Consider the following 16369-nt stretch of genomic DNA (forward strand, 5'->3'; position numbering starts at 1 on the left):
GAAAAGATGCCACATTCAGACCAGTTTGGGGGAGGTTGGCAGCATGAGGTGGGTCCAATGGCCTGGGGTGGCAGGACTCCAGGAGAGCCTTGAAGAAATGGCCACGGTCAGGATCAGGCTCACGGAAGGCGTATCCCAGGGCAGTACACGGTACGGGAAGGGCCGCCCAGAGGGACTGGGTTGGGATGGGCCGGAGATAAGTGTGGGGAGGCCGCTCCAAACTCCCAGACCTCTTATCAGCCACCGGCTTCTGCCTCCGCCTTTGCTTGGTGAGAGATGTGATGGGGGGGGCCTGTCTGGGTTTCTCTCCAGCCAGACCCAGCAGGAGCGGTTTCTGTCTAGAGGCCCGGCCGGGGCTGGAGGGCACAGCCCCGGGGGCTTAAAGACAGCCTCCACGTGCATCAGATTACCCTGGAAGGCTCAGCGAAGGCAAACACCCTCCCCTGCCTCTCAACTAGGTCAGCCTGGCATCCAGGGCCCCGCGAGGGGCTGGGTGATGTCCAGGAAGATGGGGAGAGGGCAGGGCTGGCGGGTCCCCAGGAGCCGCTGCAAAGGGGGTAAGAGAGAAAAGCCTGTGACGTCTTCACGACCGGTGGTTGGAGGCCTTATTATAATTTAGGTTTGTAAATTCTCTGGTTTTCCTGCATTTTTCTCCTCTCTCCTTTCTGTCTCAGAACGGGCCTCCCGCGGCTCCACCGACCCTAAGTCCCGCCTTTCCATTTAGGATGTACCAATCCGCAGCTATCCTGGGGGTTGCTAGGAGACAGGAGGTTGTGGGGTGGGGGGGGGGGGCGGGCGGATTTCGAGGCTTTGTCACGCACCCACCCAGGAAAATTCCGGAGCCTGTCTGCCGCCTGCCTGGGCTGTTCTAGCTCCCGCCTGCTCCTCTCCTGCACTCTCCTATTTATCTCCGAGCCCGGAGAGTCCAGCAGAAACGGTGTAGGGGAAAACCGGGTTAGCCTGCATCTTTAGGAAGCGGAGAGGCGGTATCCGGATTCAGACAGGTGGGGAAGGTACCCTCTCAAGTTTCCCCAGCTTTGAATTGGGTTGGAGGGAGAAACTCGTTTTTGTGTGTGGCATCTCGGGTAGAGGGTGAATTTGTTGGTGGCAGAAGTTCTTCTGCTTATCCAGTGGTCTTCCGACCATGGCCCAAACTTGGAGGAAAAAGCCCCCAGGGTCAGGATCATGCAGCCAGGGAGTGGGGGGGGGGGGGGTGGTATCTGGGGGAGAGGCTCCCAGGGCAGCGGGGCGTGATGTAGAAGGTGGAGGGAAAGATTTGTGGGGCGAGAAAGGTTCATTTCAGGAGCCGGGGTTTGAAAGGGAAATTTGGGGGATTCTAAGCAGAAGATGAGTCAGATCAGGCCCCTCCCTTTGAAGTGTCTCAACCTTCTGGACTTCTTGATGTTTCGTTCCCGCTACGCATCCCACACAGAAAAGACTCAGCGCAGAAGCCGGGGGAAAGAAAACTCATTTGGGCAAGGCCTGAGTCATAAATCCTGATTCCACGTCCTGAAAACCAGGACGGAGAGGGGGACAAAGTGGAAGGAAGGGTCTGAGAGAGGTCAGAGCTGGCACACAGGTGTGTGTGGTGCGGACACTGACGGGCAGGCGAGCCGCACGCGGACGAGTGGTATCTCATGCCTGCACCCAGCATGGATGGGTCCCTACAGATAGAGGCAGATGCACACCCACGTGAGCACACACACACACACACACACATGCACGCGCGTGCACGCACGGGGATTAGGGTCCTGCCGAGAAATAAACTTCAGAGAGATGATTCCTGGGAAGTGGCTTTGGGAATTGTCTCGAATGAATGTTCCCGGACTAAGTGAGGTCCCCCAGGATGCTTCTCTCCTTGCCCACCACCCTGATCTCTAAGCAAAGCTAACAGGTGTCGGATAGAAGGCGGAGAGGAAGGCGGGACGAGCCAGCCAGGGTGGGGAGTCCCGTTCTTGGCTCGTTTTCACTCTTCTCTGTTTTTCTCTCTCTGGGGCCCATGGTCTCTATCCCTGCTTTTCCGCAACAGTTTCTCTTCCTTCCTCATCTGCTAAGCCATCTCTTCGAGTTTTTCAGGGGTAGCGGCTCCCCTCATTCTCTGGTGCCCCTTCCCCTTGCCTTTGAGATAGCAGTAGCCTCTAGAGAGAACATCTGTGCGCCCTGAGGGTGTTTGTACACTTTCTCCCCAGGCCAGCTAGAGAAACAGACGCTGGCCGGGAAGTCTGGTGTGAAATCCCTCTCTCCCTCTCCCTCTCCCTCTCCATTCTCCTTCCTCTCCTCTGCGTCCCCGGATAAAACGAGAAACCAGCAGCTCGGTAACAGTAGCGTAGACTTTAATTCAGGTTGACAGGTGCGAAGGGAGCTGGGACTTGCCTCCTGGGGGGTCCACATGAGAAGGCCGTCTTGCCGAGAGAGGCAGGGAGGGCAGGGGCGTGCGGGTGGTCTGGTGGTAGAACAGGGCCAGGAGCAGGGGTGTGGCCACACCGTGGAGTATCGCCAGGGCCTCTGCCAGGTGCAGGAGCAGGTCCAGAGCCTGCTGGGCCAGACACGTGGACAGTACCAAGGACTTGGACCTCACGAGGAAGTCCAACCCCAGAGCCAGCCCGTGAGGCCACCAGAAAACAAACCAGACCCACAGGACGCTAACGCAGGGACCTGGCCACCTGCCCCACGCTTTCGTCAGCGCCTTGGTACCTAACAAGCCCAGTGGCAACAAGGCGAAGGCAGTAAAGCTGGCCACCACGTGCAAAAGCGGCAGAAACCTGGGGCTCTTGTTGAAGCTCAGGGAGCAGAGTCCACGGGAAGCGTCACTGGCCAGCGTGACGGGCAGCCCCAGGAGAAGAGCCGCTCCCCAGAGCCCCACAGTGAGCCACAGGGTGATGCCCGCGACGTGGCCCACATCCAGTTTGGGGCCCAGGCAGGCGTGGCACCCAATCAGCAGAGCCTGGGCAAAGGCTGAGCCGTACCAGAACAAGTGTGCCAGGCGGCACAGGGCTGTGCTCTGGATCCCGTTGAGGCCCGGGGCCAGGATGGGCACCACGATACTGAAGAGGGTGCTGCCCACGGCCAGCTGTACGAGGACCGGCCGCTCAGGGCAGACCCGCCAGTGGAAGAGAGGCCTGAGAAGCGCAAAGAGCACGGCTCCCCCCGCAAGGATGCCCAGGACGCTGGCGAGGACGAAGAAGGGCAGAGAGGAGTCGTCGAGCAGGGGGCAGGAGCGGCAGGGGGCGGCGGCTTCCACAATGCTGTAGTTGTAGTTCATGTCATAGGAGTCATTAAACTCATCCCAAATATCTTCTCCCAAGGTGAACTTCATAGCGTCCTCATCCGCCACCTGGAGGGCATCCCCAAAGGGGACAATCAGATCGTCGGCTTACCCCACTGAAGAGTCCGGGGGAATGAGGGCAGGGAGAGGGGGACAGGTGGAGTGGAAGCAGGGGGGACAGTGGGAGAGGCCGGCACAGGGAGCCCCGGAGCCTGGGAGGGAGGGGCAGGGGAGGGACCGGAGAGCACCGTAAGAGTCGGACGACGTCAGGGCCGGGGCCCCCGGGACCCGGCTGGAAGTGAGGACGATGATGGTGGGGGGGGGGGGGGCGCCCAGGAGACCAGAGTGGGAGGGAGAAAAAGGAAGAAGAGGGAGGGGGAGAGACGTGGAGAGAAGGAAAGGCGTATGAAGACCACCGAGGGGCAGACAGAAAGACCACGGGCCAAGAGGTGGGGGGCCGCGGGCCTGGCCCCACACTCACCCGGTGCTGCAGACAGTTCCCCATGGTGCCGCTGGGCTCAGAGCAGGCAGAGGCAAGGGCCGGGGACGTCCTGTCGGTGACTGTGGCTCCAAGATAAGTGCCAGGGACTAATGAAGGCCATCAGTTCTGGGCAGGGCCATGGGCCAGGCGGCGGGGGGGAGCGGGAAAGTCAGGAAGCCTTTGCCCCACGCCCATTGCCTGTCTCGGCCTCAGGCCTGCGGGGGGCACCAGCCCAGGACTTCCTGTTTTGAGGCTGGATTCCGCCAGTGGGACCTGCACTCGGGAGAGGAAAAAGGTGGCGACCAGATAGTGGGTATTTTCCCACAGGTGGAAAGGGAGGCTGAGAATCCAGGGGGCTTTCCAGCCAGGACGGATCCTTCAGGCACAAGGAAGGAAGAGAGGGCCAGGGGTTACGCGCAAGACAGAGATAAGAGGAGTGCTGGGAAAGTGGAGGGAAAGGACAGTCGATGACTCTCGCTGCTTCTCCATCCCCTTGAACTGGATCCAGGGCGACATGTTTGTGGGGGGGGGGGCGTGTCAGTGGGGCCTGGGGTTGGATCCTGGGGGCGTTCGCGGCCTGAGGGGCCTGTGCACCTGTCTGTGTGGGTGGCTGCGTGCTGTGTGCCATGCGCACGGATCTGAGTGCTGGGCGTCAGGCAGGCGTCTGGCCGGTCCGGTGTGAGTAGGGGAAGGGCTGGGGGGCAGTTGCCCAGGCTGCACAATGAAGCTGCTTCGGGGAGTGACTGGGTGTCTGTCTGGCCACCGGTGGGCGTGGTGAATGCATTCTCCATGCAAGCACCACACACAGTGTGACGAGTCAGAGCAGCCCCTGGCGGAGGATGGGACAGCAGATTTTAAAATGCTGCCTGTGGGGTAATCTCTGTCCATACTTCTGTCGGGGGCCGGAACGCCTCTGGAGCTGCTACACTGGGCTGGCGTCCTACCAAATGTGAAGTTCCTCACAGGGCTGGGGGCTTCGACGGCTCTCGGGCTGGCAGAGGGAAAGCATTCGCTCTGCGGACGCGTCCCCCTGAGCCAACGCCTCTGTTCTTCCGCTGCCCCTTCCCCTCCGCCGCTTCTCACGGTCTCTGCTCTTTCGTTCCCCACCCCTGCATTTTACTCTCTCTTGGGTGGGGAGAGGGCCCGGACGTTGGGAGGGGGGAGTCACGGAGTATCAGAGTCGGAAGGATGAGATAGGGGCCCGTTAGGTGACACTATTTCATTCCAAGAAAGCATGGGATGTTTTTACTCGGTTTCACCGGGTAGCTCTTTCTCATCTATATTGGGGTGCGTGCGGCCAGAGGGGGGGAAGCAAAGACACACGGGGGGGCCCCCTCACACAGATGGTCCCCATTCCCCCCAGGGTGCCAGCTCAGTTCAGGTTCAACGTGAGGGGGGTGGACAGTGGCTCTGGCGGGGGCTGGGGGGGGGGGGTTCTCCTGCAGTGGGGTTGACGGTGCCTCCGATTCCATCTCCTCCAGCACCGCCGGGCAGAGGGCAGCGGGGAGCAGTCCAGGGCCCCACCCCGCACACTCTGGAAGGCACGGACCCAGCCCAAGGGGGGTGAACACCCTTCTCTCCCTTGGAGAGTTCTGTTGTTTCCATCAGAGACGCCCTCGGGCGAGCGGCCCGGCAGGTGCAGGGGACACCAGCAGAAGCCCTTACACGCACATATCCCCACGGGGGCAAGGGCAGGAAGAAGGAGGCAGCCGGACGACACGGATAATCCAGATATATTGAGGGTGGCCCCTCTGAGATCAGCACAGGAGAGTTAGAAAGATTATAAAGATACACGATTCCCTCCCTGCTCCCGTCCCCCCACCCCACAGACAGACACACACAGCACGACGGCCCCTCCCCCCGCCCCCCCCGTACAAATATGGCTTCTGTGTAATATGGACAGAGTGGTTCAGCTCAAAGAGGAAAGGTCATTTTCCCAAAAGCGGGTGCTGGGAGACAGGGAGCCCACGGGCCTGGGGCCCCGGGCCGCCTTGCTGCTGTGAGGTCGGGGGCGCCCTGGCTCAGGCGGGGGTGGCTGTGGTGCCCGAGGGCCCTGACCAGCGGCTGGAAGATTCGCGAGGGCATTACCTGAACTGAGGGGGGTGTGGGCAGGCCTCAGGGAGGACGTGCTGGAGCGGGGAGCGGGGCCAAGGGGCTCTGGCTCTGAGGCAGGGCGCCCCCAGCAGGACAGGGAGGGCGAGCAACCTCATCTCCACGGCAACAGAGGAAGACAGAAAATCGAAGGCAGGGGTGGAGATGGGAAGGAGACGGGCTTCAGCCCCAGCGCCCGCTGAGCAGGGTAGCGACTACGCACGGGGCGGGGAGAGAAGTGACCGTGGTCATTCCAGGGTCAGTGCCGGGGACAGGCCTGCGGGCTGCATAGCAGAGGCTGTGGCACTGACTCCATGGCTCTGAGAAGGGAAATCGAGGCAGGGTTTGGATGCTCTGTGTCTGAGGGAGAGACGAGACGGACAGCTGAGCAAAACACATTCTGGGACTGTTCTCTCCGCGACGGGCGGGCACCGAGGGTGGCCTGGGACGTGCGGGGATGCAGCGGCAGCCCAGGCGAGGGACACAGCCCGACCAGGGCTCCCCTGCCCCCGAAGCCCTTCCTTCGCGCGTCCTGCCGCCTCCCACCTGCCCACCTGCCCCGGGGCCCTCTCTCTGTCTCTCTTTCACACGCGCGGGTGCGCACACACACACACACACACACGTGCACACACACAGACACAAGCACAGACACGACAACCACACACCCGCAGAGTTCACATTACTCCCCTCGTCTGGGCAGGAAACAGCTCAGTGCAGTGAAGCTCCTTTTAGTATTTTTGTTGTTATGTCTGCCTGGCTGCTGAGGGAACGGGAAGGGGTGCAGGCGGCACAAGACGGAGAGGAGTGGTTGCCGAGCGATGCCATGGAGGAGTGGTTGCCGAGCGACAGTCGGGGCTCGGGGCTCGGGTCAGAGCGAGGGGCCCGGAGCGGCGCCGCTCCCACAGCTGCCGGAGCCAGGAGGGGACAGCCTTCCTCTGCGCCGCCCCCGAGGGGCCCGGCTTCCCTGGCCGTGGAGGGGGCCCAGGGGTCCACCGCCATCTCTGCGATCCTTCCTCCGCCTCTGCGAGGTCCTCTGCCAGGACCCACGCCTCCTCGCGGGGGCCTGCATCCTCCCTGTGTCGAGGCCCCGGGTCCCTGCCTGGCTGCCTGCCACCTGCAGGTCACGCCTCCTCGGGACCCCCGCTCGCCCCTCTCCCGCGGTGGTGGAGGGGGGGGGGGTGACGACGGGGCGGGGCCTGGTTCCCTGTCCCCAGCTGGAGGTGTGCGGCCGGCCAGCAGAGGGAGGGCCCCTGCGGCTTCCGCCCACCACCTCCCCATCCCCTCCCCGGAGAAAGCCAGGTGGAGGACGCGGGGCTGGAGAGGGCACCCGCCCCGCCACCAGCCCGGCTCAGAGCCCTGTCCTGACCCCTCCGCCTTCGCCCTCCTCCTAACACTCCAGGGGCTTTAGCTTTCCTCACCCCGGGGCCCCTGCCCCTCCAGCCTGGAGACGGATTTGATTTGGGATTGTTATAAAAATAATAATAACCCAAACGCAGAGAAGCCACGGAAAGGGCTGAGGGCAACCCTCCCTCCCCCCCGCCCTCCTCCCTCCCCATTCCAAACCGAGTACAAAACCGCACCCAAAGCAGACATTCTGTACAGGGGGGTGGGGGGGCCGGGGAGCAAGCGGGAGGGGCGGCCCTGGGGTCGCTCTGTACAAGTCCAGGTTGGCGGTGGCCCCGGCAGTCCCCGCGGGGCCCCTGGGGGCGTAGTAGGAGGTGGCTGGGCGCCTCTAGATGAAATACTCCTTCTTGTCATCCCCGCCCGACTGCCCGCCTTCTGCGTTGATGATGGCTGTGTCTGCATCTGGGGCGTCATCCGAGCCTTTGGCCTCGTGTGTCAGGTAGGTTCCTGGGGAGAGGCAGTTTCCACACCTCTGAAGCCCCCTGCCCCGGCCTCGCCCACCCACCGCACCTGCTCCTAGAGCCTTCTTCCCCGCCCGACCCAGTTTGCATCTTGCTGTCAACATCCATCACCTGACCACGCCCCCACGAATTAATGAATGCTAACCTTAATTAGAATCTCATTTATAATACAGGCAAAAAAGCGTGCGTGTTAGTGCATGTACGTGTACGTATGTACACGTGCGTGTGTGCGCATGTGAGTACGTGTGTGTATAGGTGCGTGTGTATGTGTGCCTGCATGCATGCGTGTGCACGCGAGTATATGTGTGCACGTGTGTATGCGTGTATGCATGTGCATGCCTGTCTGCACATGTGTGCTCAAGCGTGCATGCACCTGTGTATATGAGTATGCATGTATGTACACGTGCGTGCCTGTGTATGTGTGCGTGTGTGCACCCGCATGTGTATTGTGTACCTGTGTGTATGTGTGCATGTGTGTGCACCTGCGTGTGGAATATGTACCTGTATGTGTATGTGTGCATGTGTGTGTATGCAATGTGTGCATAAGCATGTATGTGTGCACATCCTGTGTGCATGTGTATGTGTGTACCTGTGTGTATATGTGTGTGTGTGTACCTGCATGTGGAATGTGTACCTGTATGTGTATGTGTGCATGTGTCTGCACATGTGTGCATAATCATGTATATGTGCACATCCTGTGTGCATGTGTACCTGTGTGTATGTGTGTGTGTGCATCTGCATGTGGAACGTGTACCTGTATGTGTGTGTCTGCATGTGTGCACAATCATGTATGTGTGCACATCCTGTGTGCATGTGTATGTGTGTACCTGTGTATGTGTGTGTGTGCACCTTCATGTGGAACGTGTACCTGTATGTGTGTGTCTGCATGTGTGCACAATCATGTATGTGTGCACATCCTGTGTGCATGTGTATGTGTGTACCTGTGTGTATACGTGTGTGCGCACCTGCATGTGGACCGTGTACCTGTATGTGTATATGTGCATGTGTATGTGTGTACCTGTGAGGACACGCGTGTGCGCACACACACACCCTAGATGGGGACAGGGAAACTGCAGCTCAACCCCTCAGCAGGCAGCCGAGATCCGGGTCCGCCCAAGCACTGGGCTGCTGGCTAAAGCAGTTGCAGAGGGGAGCGCCTGAGAGGAGGGTCTGCGGGCACGGATAAGGGGAGGCGGGAAGAGATGGTGTGGGGACAAGGGGCCAGGGAATCAGAGGACAGGTAGATGAGAAGGCAAGAAAGTGCAGGACAGGATGGGACAGAGAGGCAGTTCGGGCTGGTCTCCGCCTTCAAGCAGGAGACCCTGGAGACAGAGCGGCGTGGGAGCAGCAGCTGGCTGAGTGGGAAGATCACCGAGGGATCGGGCTCTACTGCGGGGTTCGTGGCGCTCAGTCATCGCAGGGCTGGCTGCCTCCTTTCTTCCTCTCACACTCCAAGGGGCCACTGAGTCCCCAAAGGCCTGCCCCCAGCCCCTGGCTGCCTCCCCACCTGCCCCCCAGCCCCCTGCTGCCTCTGACCTTTGTGCCGGATCAAGTAGTGGCCCAGGAAGATAAGCAGGATGAGAAGCAGGAAGACGATGAAAGCCACGATCCCACCAATGATGGCGTGGTAGGTGCTGGACGACGAGGGCACTGGGCTGGGGTCTGCAGGGAGGGGACGCACACAGTCAGACCTGGGAAGAGCCCTTGTCTTAGAGCATCTCCGGCCATGGGTATCGTACACAGCACAGGACGCGGGCCGACATCAGGAGAATGGAGCGCGTCACATGGCAGAGGGGATAAGCCTTATTTTGTACCCTTGTCTGGAACGCAGTAATTATAAAACAGGTTATGTCTTCACGAATAAGCTGATAAATCTGCTCACACTCAACGCTTTAAATTGTGTCCGTGGCACCGAAGCTTTGGTCCAAGCAGCTTTAACATTTCCATTTCTTGTTCTCTCTCTTGCTTCGACTTTCAGCGGGTATCAGAGTATTCCTTCCCTGTCATCATGCCCTCTTCCCCTCCTGCCTGCTTGATGTCCAGACCTGGCTTCTGTCGGGGGGCTTCCCAGTCTGTTCACCTATTGCCCTGAGACCAGATCGAGGAGGTCTGTCTGGTGGACAGAGCCAAGAATTGGGAACTCTGGCAGCACCTTACAGAAGGCGATGCTGTGTAATAACCAGTGCTCCCTCTTTGCAGAGGGAGAAGTTCAGGGTTCCAGCTACATCCCAGTCCTGCAGCGTGTCTCATCTGGGAGATCTGGGACATCCCAGCATCCAGAGGCTTATGGGAAAGGCAAAGAGACTTCCTTCATGGATGGCCCCAGTGCCTTCCTCCCACGGTGGCCCATGTCTCCGCCATCAGATTAGAGAAACCGCCCTCCACTGCAGCATTTACAAGGGACAGATCCTCAGAGCACAGCCTGGGCCACAGGCATGCCAAGGACAGCACCAGCTTAGTCCAAGTCCCAAATACCTGAGGAGACGGCGCCCAGGCCCAGGGCATAGGCTGGATGTGTCCAAAATTGCATTAGCCGTAGATATAACTCCTCCACCCATGGGAGAGCCACTGTTTTCCCACAGACTCTGCTGGAGTCTTGAGGCCTCACTGACTCCTTATATATTTTGTCTTTCCTACCCTGTCTCCTCAGGCTTGACTGGGCAGCTTTTTGGTTCCTTGCCTGTCTACGCCTAATTTGAAAAGAAAACATTTACACTCTGGTTTTTTTGGTGTTTTTTTTTCTGCTCTGCTTGGGAGGGAGGGAGAGGATGGGCCTTGGGAATTCATGACATGATGGGGTGGGTGTGAGGGTGTTAAGGCGGAAGAAAAGGAGGGAGGTTACCCCCGTCTTTCTCCCAAGCAGTAGGTGATACGGTCCACATTAAAAAAAATAATAATAATCCTGGATCATTGTTCCAGGGGCTATGGAAGTGGAAATCTCTTAGAAAAACACAGCTTCCCACAGCCATCAGTTACAGATCCCTGTCTCTAGGTAGAACTCCATTTCTTCCTTCCAGGCTGGTGGCATCAGGACTGCTTAGGATCCTCCTGGAGGAAAATGCAGGACCCCCTCCTGCCACCAGGTGTCAGCACCGAAGCAGTCATGTCAGACCGACCGCTGGTGGGGGTGGGACCAGCAGGAGACCAACCACAGGGGCGCCAGAACTTTCTCTCACTGCCAGTGCCATCAGAGTTGGCTTCGGGAGCTCTGGGGGCCAACACTGGACCTCAGCCTTGCTGCTGGCATCCTACAAGAGCTCTGTCGTGCGGAGGCAGCTCCCACATGCTGAGGTCTGCCCGTGGAGCCAGAATCACCCCATCTACACAAACATCCTCGTCCCAAGGTCTCAGGTCTCTTATCTATGGGAGCCTCAACTGCCATCACCTCGCTGATTTAACGGGCATTTCCAATAAGGGAGTCCCTGCTGTTCCCCCGACAGCGGATCTCCCCTATTCTCAGGAAAGGCTTGTGAGGTTTTCTGGCGGGACCCCACTGCCATTGGGTTCTTCCAGACTTCTGCCAACTCTCCAGTAAAGGGACCTCCGTGCTAGCCTGTCACTCCTCCTGAAGCTGGGTTTTGTGGTCACACCTTCGGGGAGAACTTCAGAGAAGAAGCGTCACTAGCGTCTCGGGAAGACAGGGCGTCAGAGGAAATGCCCTGTGCCTCAGCCGAGTACAAGCGGATCTCTGTGTTCTGCCTCAACCCACTCTGCTGTGGCCAAGGTCTGCAGGAAGGAGTGCAGCGGCACGCCTCCCATACTGGTCACGGGAGAGGCAGCCCACTGGACAGGGAAACCCCCACAGCTGCCCCGGAGAGACTCTGGGGCCTCTGCCAGAGTGGGTGTAGGGGTGCGGGGAGGGGGAGTGCAGGGGTGCAATGACGGCATCATGTGGGCCGCCAGTGCTAACCAGAGGCAGACCAGAGCCCGCTATTGTGTTGATCGTCCCGTATTACACATTCCAGAGTGGACCCAGAGGCCGAGGCCCAGGCCCTCCCATGGCGGGCTCCTGTCCACTCACTTGGCCCCGTGCATGGCGAGGGGCGCTCTCAGGAGATGGAGAGGCAGAGTGCAGGGTGGACGGAGGGGGGCTCACCGTTCACGTTGAGCGTGTAGTAGGCCTTGTAGCTGCCCATGTTGCTGGTGGCCGTGCAGCCGTAGGTCCCGCTGTCGCTCTTGTTGAGGAAGGGGAAGATCAGGGCACTCTCCTGGGTCATCTTTAGCGGGGGCACACTGCCTTCCTTCTCCCACAGGTACTGCTGGGGGCTGTGGAGGCAGAGAAATCACACGTGTTAGGGGGAGAGCAGGCCGGGGGGACAGAAGGGGAACAAAAACAATAACTGGGCAGAGGAAGTCAAGGGCAGTTTGACGAAGGCTCAAGGAGTTACAGGAGCCACAGACACGAGCTGCTCGGAGGGAGGGTTCGATTTGAGGATGAAGGAGATTTTCTAACTTGTGTCTGACTGTGGCTTGGTGCCCCTGGGGACCTCGGGGACAGCCAGGGGGTGACCTTTTCTGCTGCTTTGTAAGAGAAACAGTCAGAGGATGGATGGTGCTGGACAGGGGAGCAACGGTAGGAGGGAGACAGGGACACTCTAAGGGCAGATCACGGTCTGAGGTACAGAGGTGTGGCAGGGGCAGGAAGAAAGTGGATCTTCTTACACGGGATTTCCGCGACCCTCACAGTGAAGCAACAGCTTCTGGCCCTCGCGGGGATGCGGAGGGTCTGGCCTAATCTTCGCCGTTGGTGTGTCTGTGGAGAAGGAAGTGAGGTCAGGGCAAAACTGTCCCAGCGTCCAGGAGAGGGCCGCCATGTCACCGTCACCAAGCCGTGTATTACAGCCTTTACCCCTCAGGCGCCTACGGGACCAGGGACGGGGCCTCCGCCCTTTGCCTCTTGCAAGCCAAGTCCACTGTCGCTACTGAACGTGCGTGAGATTCGCACTGCAAACTCGTAGAGGTAGGATTTCCGAAGGTCTGTGCTTGGTGGGACCCGAAGGGGCATCCTAACAGGGAGCTGAGGAGGGTTCATGGGTGCACCTGTGCCCAGCACATAAATGGGACGTAATCCACATTTCTGACAGAACCAGTGAACTTGAACTTGATCATTTATTGAGCTCACAATCGCTCAATCCTCTCTGCTCTGCACGGGAGTTTAAGCCGGGAGTGACACTTGCACACAGAGCATCATTTTTAGTGGTCAGCCCAAAAGTGAAGGAAGAGCTTTGCAACAACAAGAGACAGGGGTCATATTTTGGCTGCAAAAAGGCACTGACACGATATAGATGGGCTCTGTGACGGAATAATGGCATCTGCCACTGGCACCATCGGGCTGCTAGCATGCTAGGTCCAGATGGCCTCACAGAACAATGCAACCAGATGCTGGTTTAGAACAACAGATAAAGAGGCCAAGCTTCCCCTGAGGACAGAGCCAATCTTAACACCCAGTTAATGGACGTGTTTCCATCAGATCAAACAGGACGAAAAGAATCAGGCCAGATGAGAGAGTGGGGGTTCCAGGGTCCCACAACCACAGAAAAGTCTAGCACAGTGCCTGGGGTATAGCATTTGTTGACTGACTGCTGATCGCAGTTGGGCCTAGAGGCCAGATGATCTGCTACCTAATAGAGAAGTCTTTGGGGTTCAGACAGGGGAGGGCCCTCGGAGCCCTGGACAGAGACCAGGGCCTGGGGGAAACGACCCCAAGGCCAGGGGTCCCCACGCTCAGAACTAATGAGCAGAGAGGCACCTCACAGCGATATAGAAGTTCACAAAGTTCTTTCATATATTTTCCCCTCGATCCTCACGTTAATTCCGTGAAGTAAGGGGAAAAGCCACTGAGAGGTGGCGAGCTTTGGTGAAAGACACACAGCTAGTCGCTGGTGGCACCACAGCTGGGATCCGGGCCAGCTGCCTCCAGCTTGCGAGTCTGCCCACCGGAAGTGACGTCACCCCAAACCTGCCTCACGTTCAGCAATGGGCTTCAGCAATGGGTCTAGCAATTAGTTTGAAGAGCACCGATGTCGGTCCTGGATCTTCCATAAAAAAGATGAAGCACTGGGATTATTCTAGGAAAATGGCCCGCCTCTAGATAAGTTAGGACAAGAAATGCTTAGGACGAGAGTAACTCTCTATCTTCTGCTTTTGTACTTTCTTTCGTCTTAGTTCCTCCCACTCGGAAAAGTTCCAAATCTCCCGAGGTGAGGGTGGACGCGCCCTGTCCGTACTCAAGGCAGATTCCACAGAGAGACGGGGACCCTTGGAAAGGCTCAGGGTAGTGGCTGTGAATCCCAAGAACACCACAGCTGGGGCAGACGGGAAGGACCGCCAGGAAACTCTGGGAAATCACAGTATGTCGGTCCCAGAAGGGGCCTCAGTGACCGCCGCGTTTACAATCTGGCTGCATACGCCTGGCCTAGATCGGGGCTTGGTAAACTTGCCCCTTGGGCCAAATCCTGCCAGCTCCATGTTTTTGTAAATAAAGTTTTATTGGAACACACCCACGCTAATTTGTTTACATACCAGTTACGGCTGTTTTCCTGCAGCAACGGCAGAGTGTATTAGTTAAGACCGCGCGGCCCCCAGAGCCTAACATGTTTGCTCTCGGGCCCTTTACGGGACAGCTTGCCCGCCCGTGGCCTCGTGCTGTCACCTCGTGCTGTCACCTCCTCACTTACCTGTGCCCACCTCACTTTCCTTTCCCCGCCCCCAGCTCACACCTGACCCCGCTCCCCCCACAAGCCCACAACATACATAGAACCTCGATGCGCTGAGAGGTGGATCTGTCAGCCCCCTTTAGAGATTCATGGTTCACAGAGCATACGATGTCGGCCCCGTCATCGTCCCGGGAAACCTGGAAGGTCACTGAGCTGCTCACGGTGAAGGTTTTACCGTTGGGATCTTCCTGGACGCGGGTTGGTTCCCCTGGGGGGCAGAACAGACACGCACATGCGCACACACGGGCGCAGAGTGAGCCCTAACGCACAGATACAGTGTGGGCCCCACGGCAGACGTACAGATGGTGAGTCTCAACTTAGACACACTTAGAGAGTTGTGAAATGGTTATGGACACACAGGGAGAACGTAGCCCTAACACACACATACACACACACGAGTGTGCACAGAATATCTGTCCTTCTCCTTCTGAGGACGTGCACGTACACAGACACGGAGACACGCACGCCTCTCTTCCTCCCCCACCCGGCCACCTCCTCCTGAACCCCAAAGCAGGGGGGTCTTACCATGGAGCTCTTGGTCACCTTTCCTCCAGGTCAGCTGGGCTGCAGGCTTGCTTCCAGAAGACTGACAGTTTAGGGTGGTTGTTTCTTTTTCCCGTAATGATGACTTATAGCCAGAGATTATGGGCTTCTGTGGGATTCCTGCCATGGAGCGGGAGGGGGGGGGATGGCCAAGATAGGAAGGAGAGGCACCCTCAGGTGACCTCAGCTCTCCCTGCAGAGATGGCTTCTCTGAGGGTCAGGATACCTGGGTCCTGCTTTGGTTTAGAGTGGGTAGAAGACTAGAGAAATCATCTTTGTCTTTGACCTCCTCCCTAAGGACCAGTAGGGAAGGTCCGATGCGTGACCTGACACTCCACCGCGCGGCTGGGTGGCTAAAGAATTGGTGGGAAGCTCCAGGGGGGAGAGAAGGAGATGGAAATATAGGACCCGGAGAAGAGCACGTAAGCAGCTGCGGTTACTTGGACATTATAGTCATGCGCAGCAAGCACTTCCCCTGTTTCCCTCCTCCGGTCTTGGGAGGCACGTGGAATGGATGTTAGCATCTGTCTGTCGTAGGTTAGGAGATTCAGGCTCAGAGAGGGTAAGGGGTTTCCCCCAGAGCAAACAGTAAGTAGAGGAAAAAGGGTTAGATGGAACCCAGAGCGCTTTGCATTTCCTTCCGTGGCAAAGGAAGCACGGACTGAACTTCTCCCCGATGCTTGGAGACCTGGCCTGGCCCCTGGCTGCCTCGGGGGCTCACCTAGGAGCTGGGTTTGCCAGGCAGCGTGCTGCGGAGCCCCTGGGGTGGGGAGCCTCACCGAGCACGGTGACGAGGGACTTGGCGGTCCTCACGGGCATGGTGAAGATGGAACACGTGTACTCGCCCTCATCCGCCAGCGCCACGTTGCTGATGCTGATGCTGAGCTCGTGCGGAGTAGATCTGACCAGCTGGATCCGATTGTCACGAAGGGCTGGGGAAATTGGCAGAAGGGGGGGCGGGGCTTTCACCGGCACCTGTCATGCTCACCTCCCAGTCCCAGGCTAGCGTCTTGGGGAGAAGGGGTCTAGCGTGGTCGAGGGCAGGGGACACGGCTCCAGAGACGGAGCCGCCTTTTTGTCCCAGCCACTTTGCTGAGCCGCCGGGGACAGCGGCCTCAGGGACGCTCAGAACAGTAGACTTGGATCTTGTGGGCTTCCTCGTCAAGTCCGTGGGGGCAACACTGACACAGGCTAAATCTTAGGGCTCCTCTGGGGTGTAGGCACGCCGGGACCCTGTAGGACCGTGCACGGCTCAGGTCAGAGCTGGGACGCCGAGATTTCTCTGGAGTCAGTTGAAGAGCCCAGTGTGCTTTCCTGGTGCTCAGCCTCCGGACCGCAGGTGCGCCTGCCCCAGCCCACAGTACCCCTCCCCCCCCCCCCCACCCCCCGCCTTCCCCGGAGACAGGAA

At 58.8% G+C, this 16369-nt stretch overlaps 2 protein-coding genes across 3 annotated transcripts in view; both read right to left on the bottom strand.

Annotated features, from left to right (window-relative positions):
* Positions 1–2312: 2312 nt before the first annotated feature.
* Positions 2313–5402, bottom strand: ACKR1 (atypical chemokine receptor 1 (Duffy blood group)). The gene is made up of 2 exons (XM_058700833.1): positions 3747–5402; positions 2313–3334 (listed from the first exon to the last, which is right to left on the bottom strand). Exons 1-2 carry the CDS (start codon positions 3768–3770, stop codon positions 2339–2341), a joined length of 1020 nt encoding a protein of 339 aa, XP_058556816.1. The 5' UTR covers positions 3771–5402; the 3' UTR covers positions 2313–2338.
* Positions 5403–6549: 1147 nt separating this feature from the next.
* Positions 6550–16369, bottom strand: part of CADM3 (cell adhesion molecule 3) — a 30024-nt gene continuing 20204 nt past the window's right edge. For both annotated transcript variants that reach the window (XM_058700830.1, XM_058700831.1), the window contains 7 exons: positions 15741–15893; positions 14944–15081; positions 14456–14626; positions 12365–12455; positions 11799–11968; positions 9239–9364; positions 6550–7688 (listed from right to left, as the gene is read on the bottom strand). In XM_058700830.1, coding sequence (XP_058556813.1) covers positions 7570–7688; positions 9239–9364; positions 11799–11968; positions 12365–12455; positions 14456–14626; positions 14944–15081; positions 15741–15893 — 968 coding nt within the window. In that variant the 3' untranslated portion in view covers positions 6550–7569. The remainder of the gene's footprint in view (positions 7689–9238; positions 9365–11798; positions 11969–12364; positions 12456–14455; positions 14627–14943; positions 15082–15740; positions 15894–16369) is intronic.

The sequence above is a fragment of the Neofelis nebulosa genome, chromosome 15, assembly GCF_028018385.1.
Source record: "Neofelis nebulosa isolate mNeoNeb1 chromosome 15, mNeoNeb1.pri, whole genome shotgun sequence".
NCBI lineage: Eukaryota > Metazoa > Chordata > Mammalia > Carnivora > Felidae > Neofelis > Neofelis nebulosa.

What these genes read in the sequence shown, in the direction of transcription:
- ACKR1 (XM_058700833.1), bottom strand. Translation starts at nt 3,770, where the DNA reads ATGGGGAACTGTCTGCAGCACCGG. An exon ending in GGAACTGTCTGCAGCACCGG is followed by an intron (nt 3,335 to 3,746) that starts GTGAGTGTGGGG and finishes GATGCCCTCCAG; the next exon opens with GTGGCGGATGAGGACGCTAT.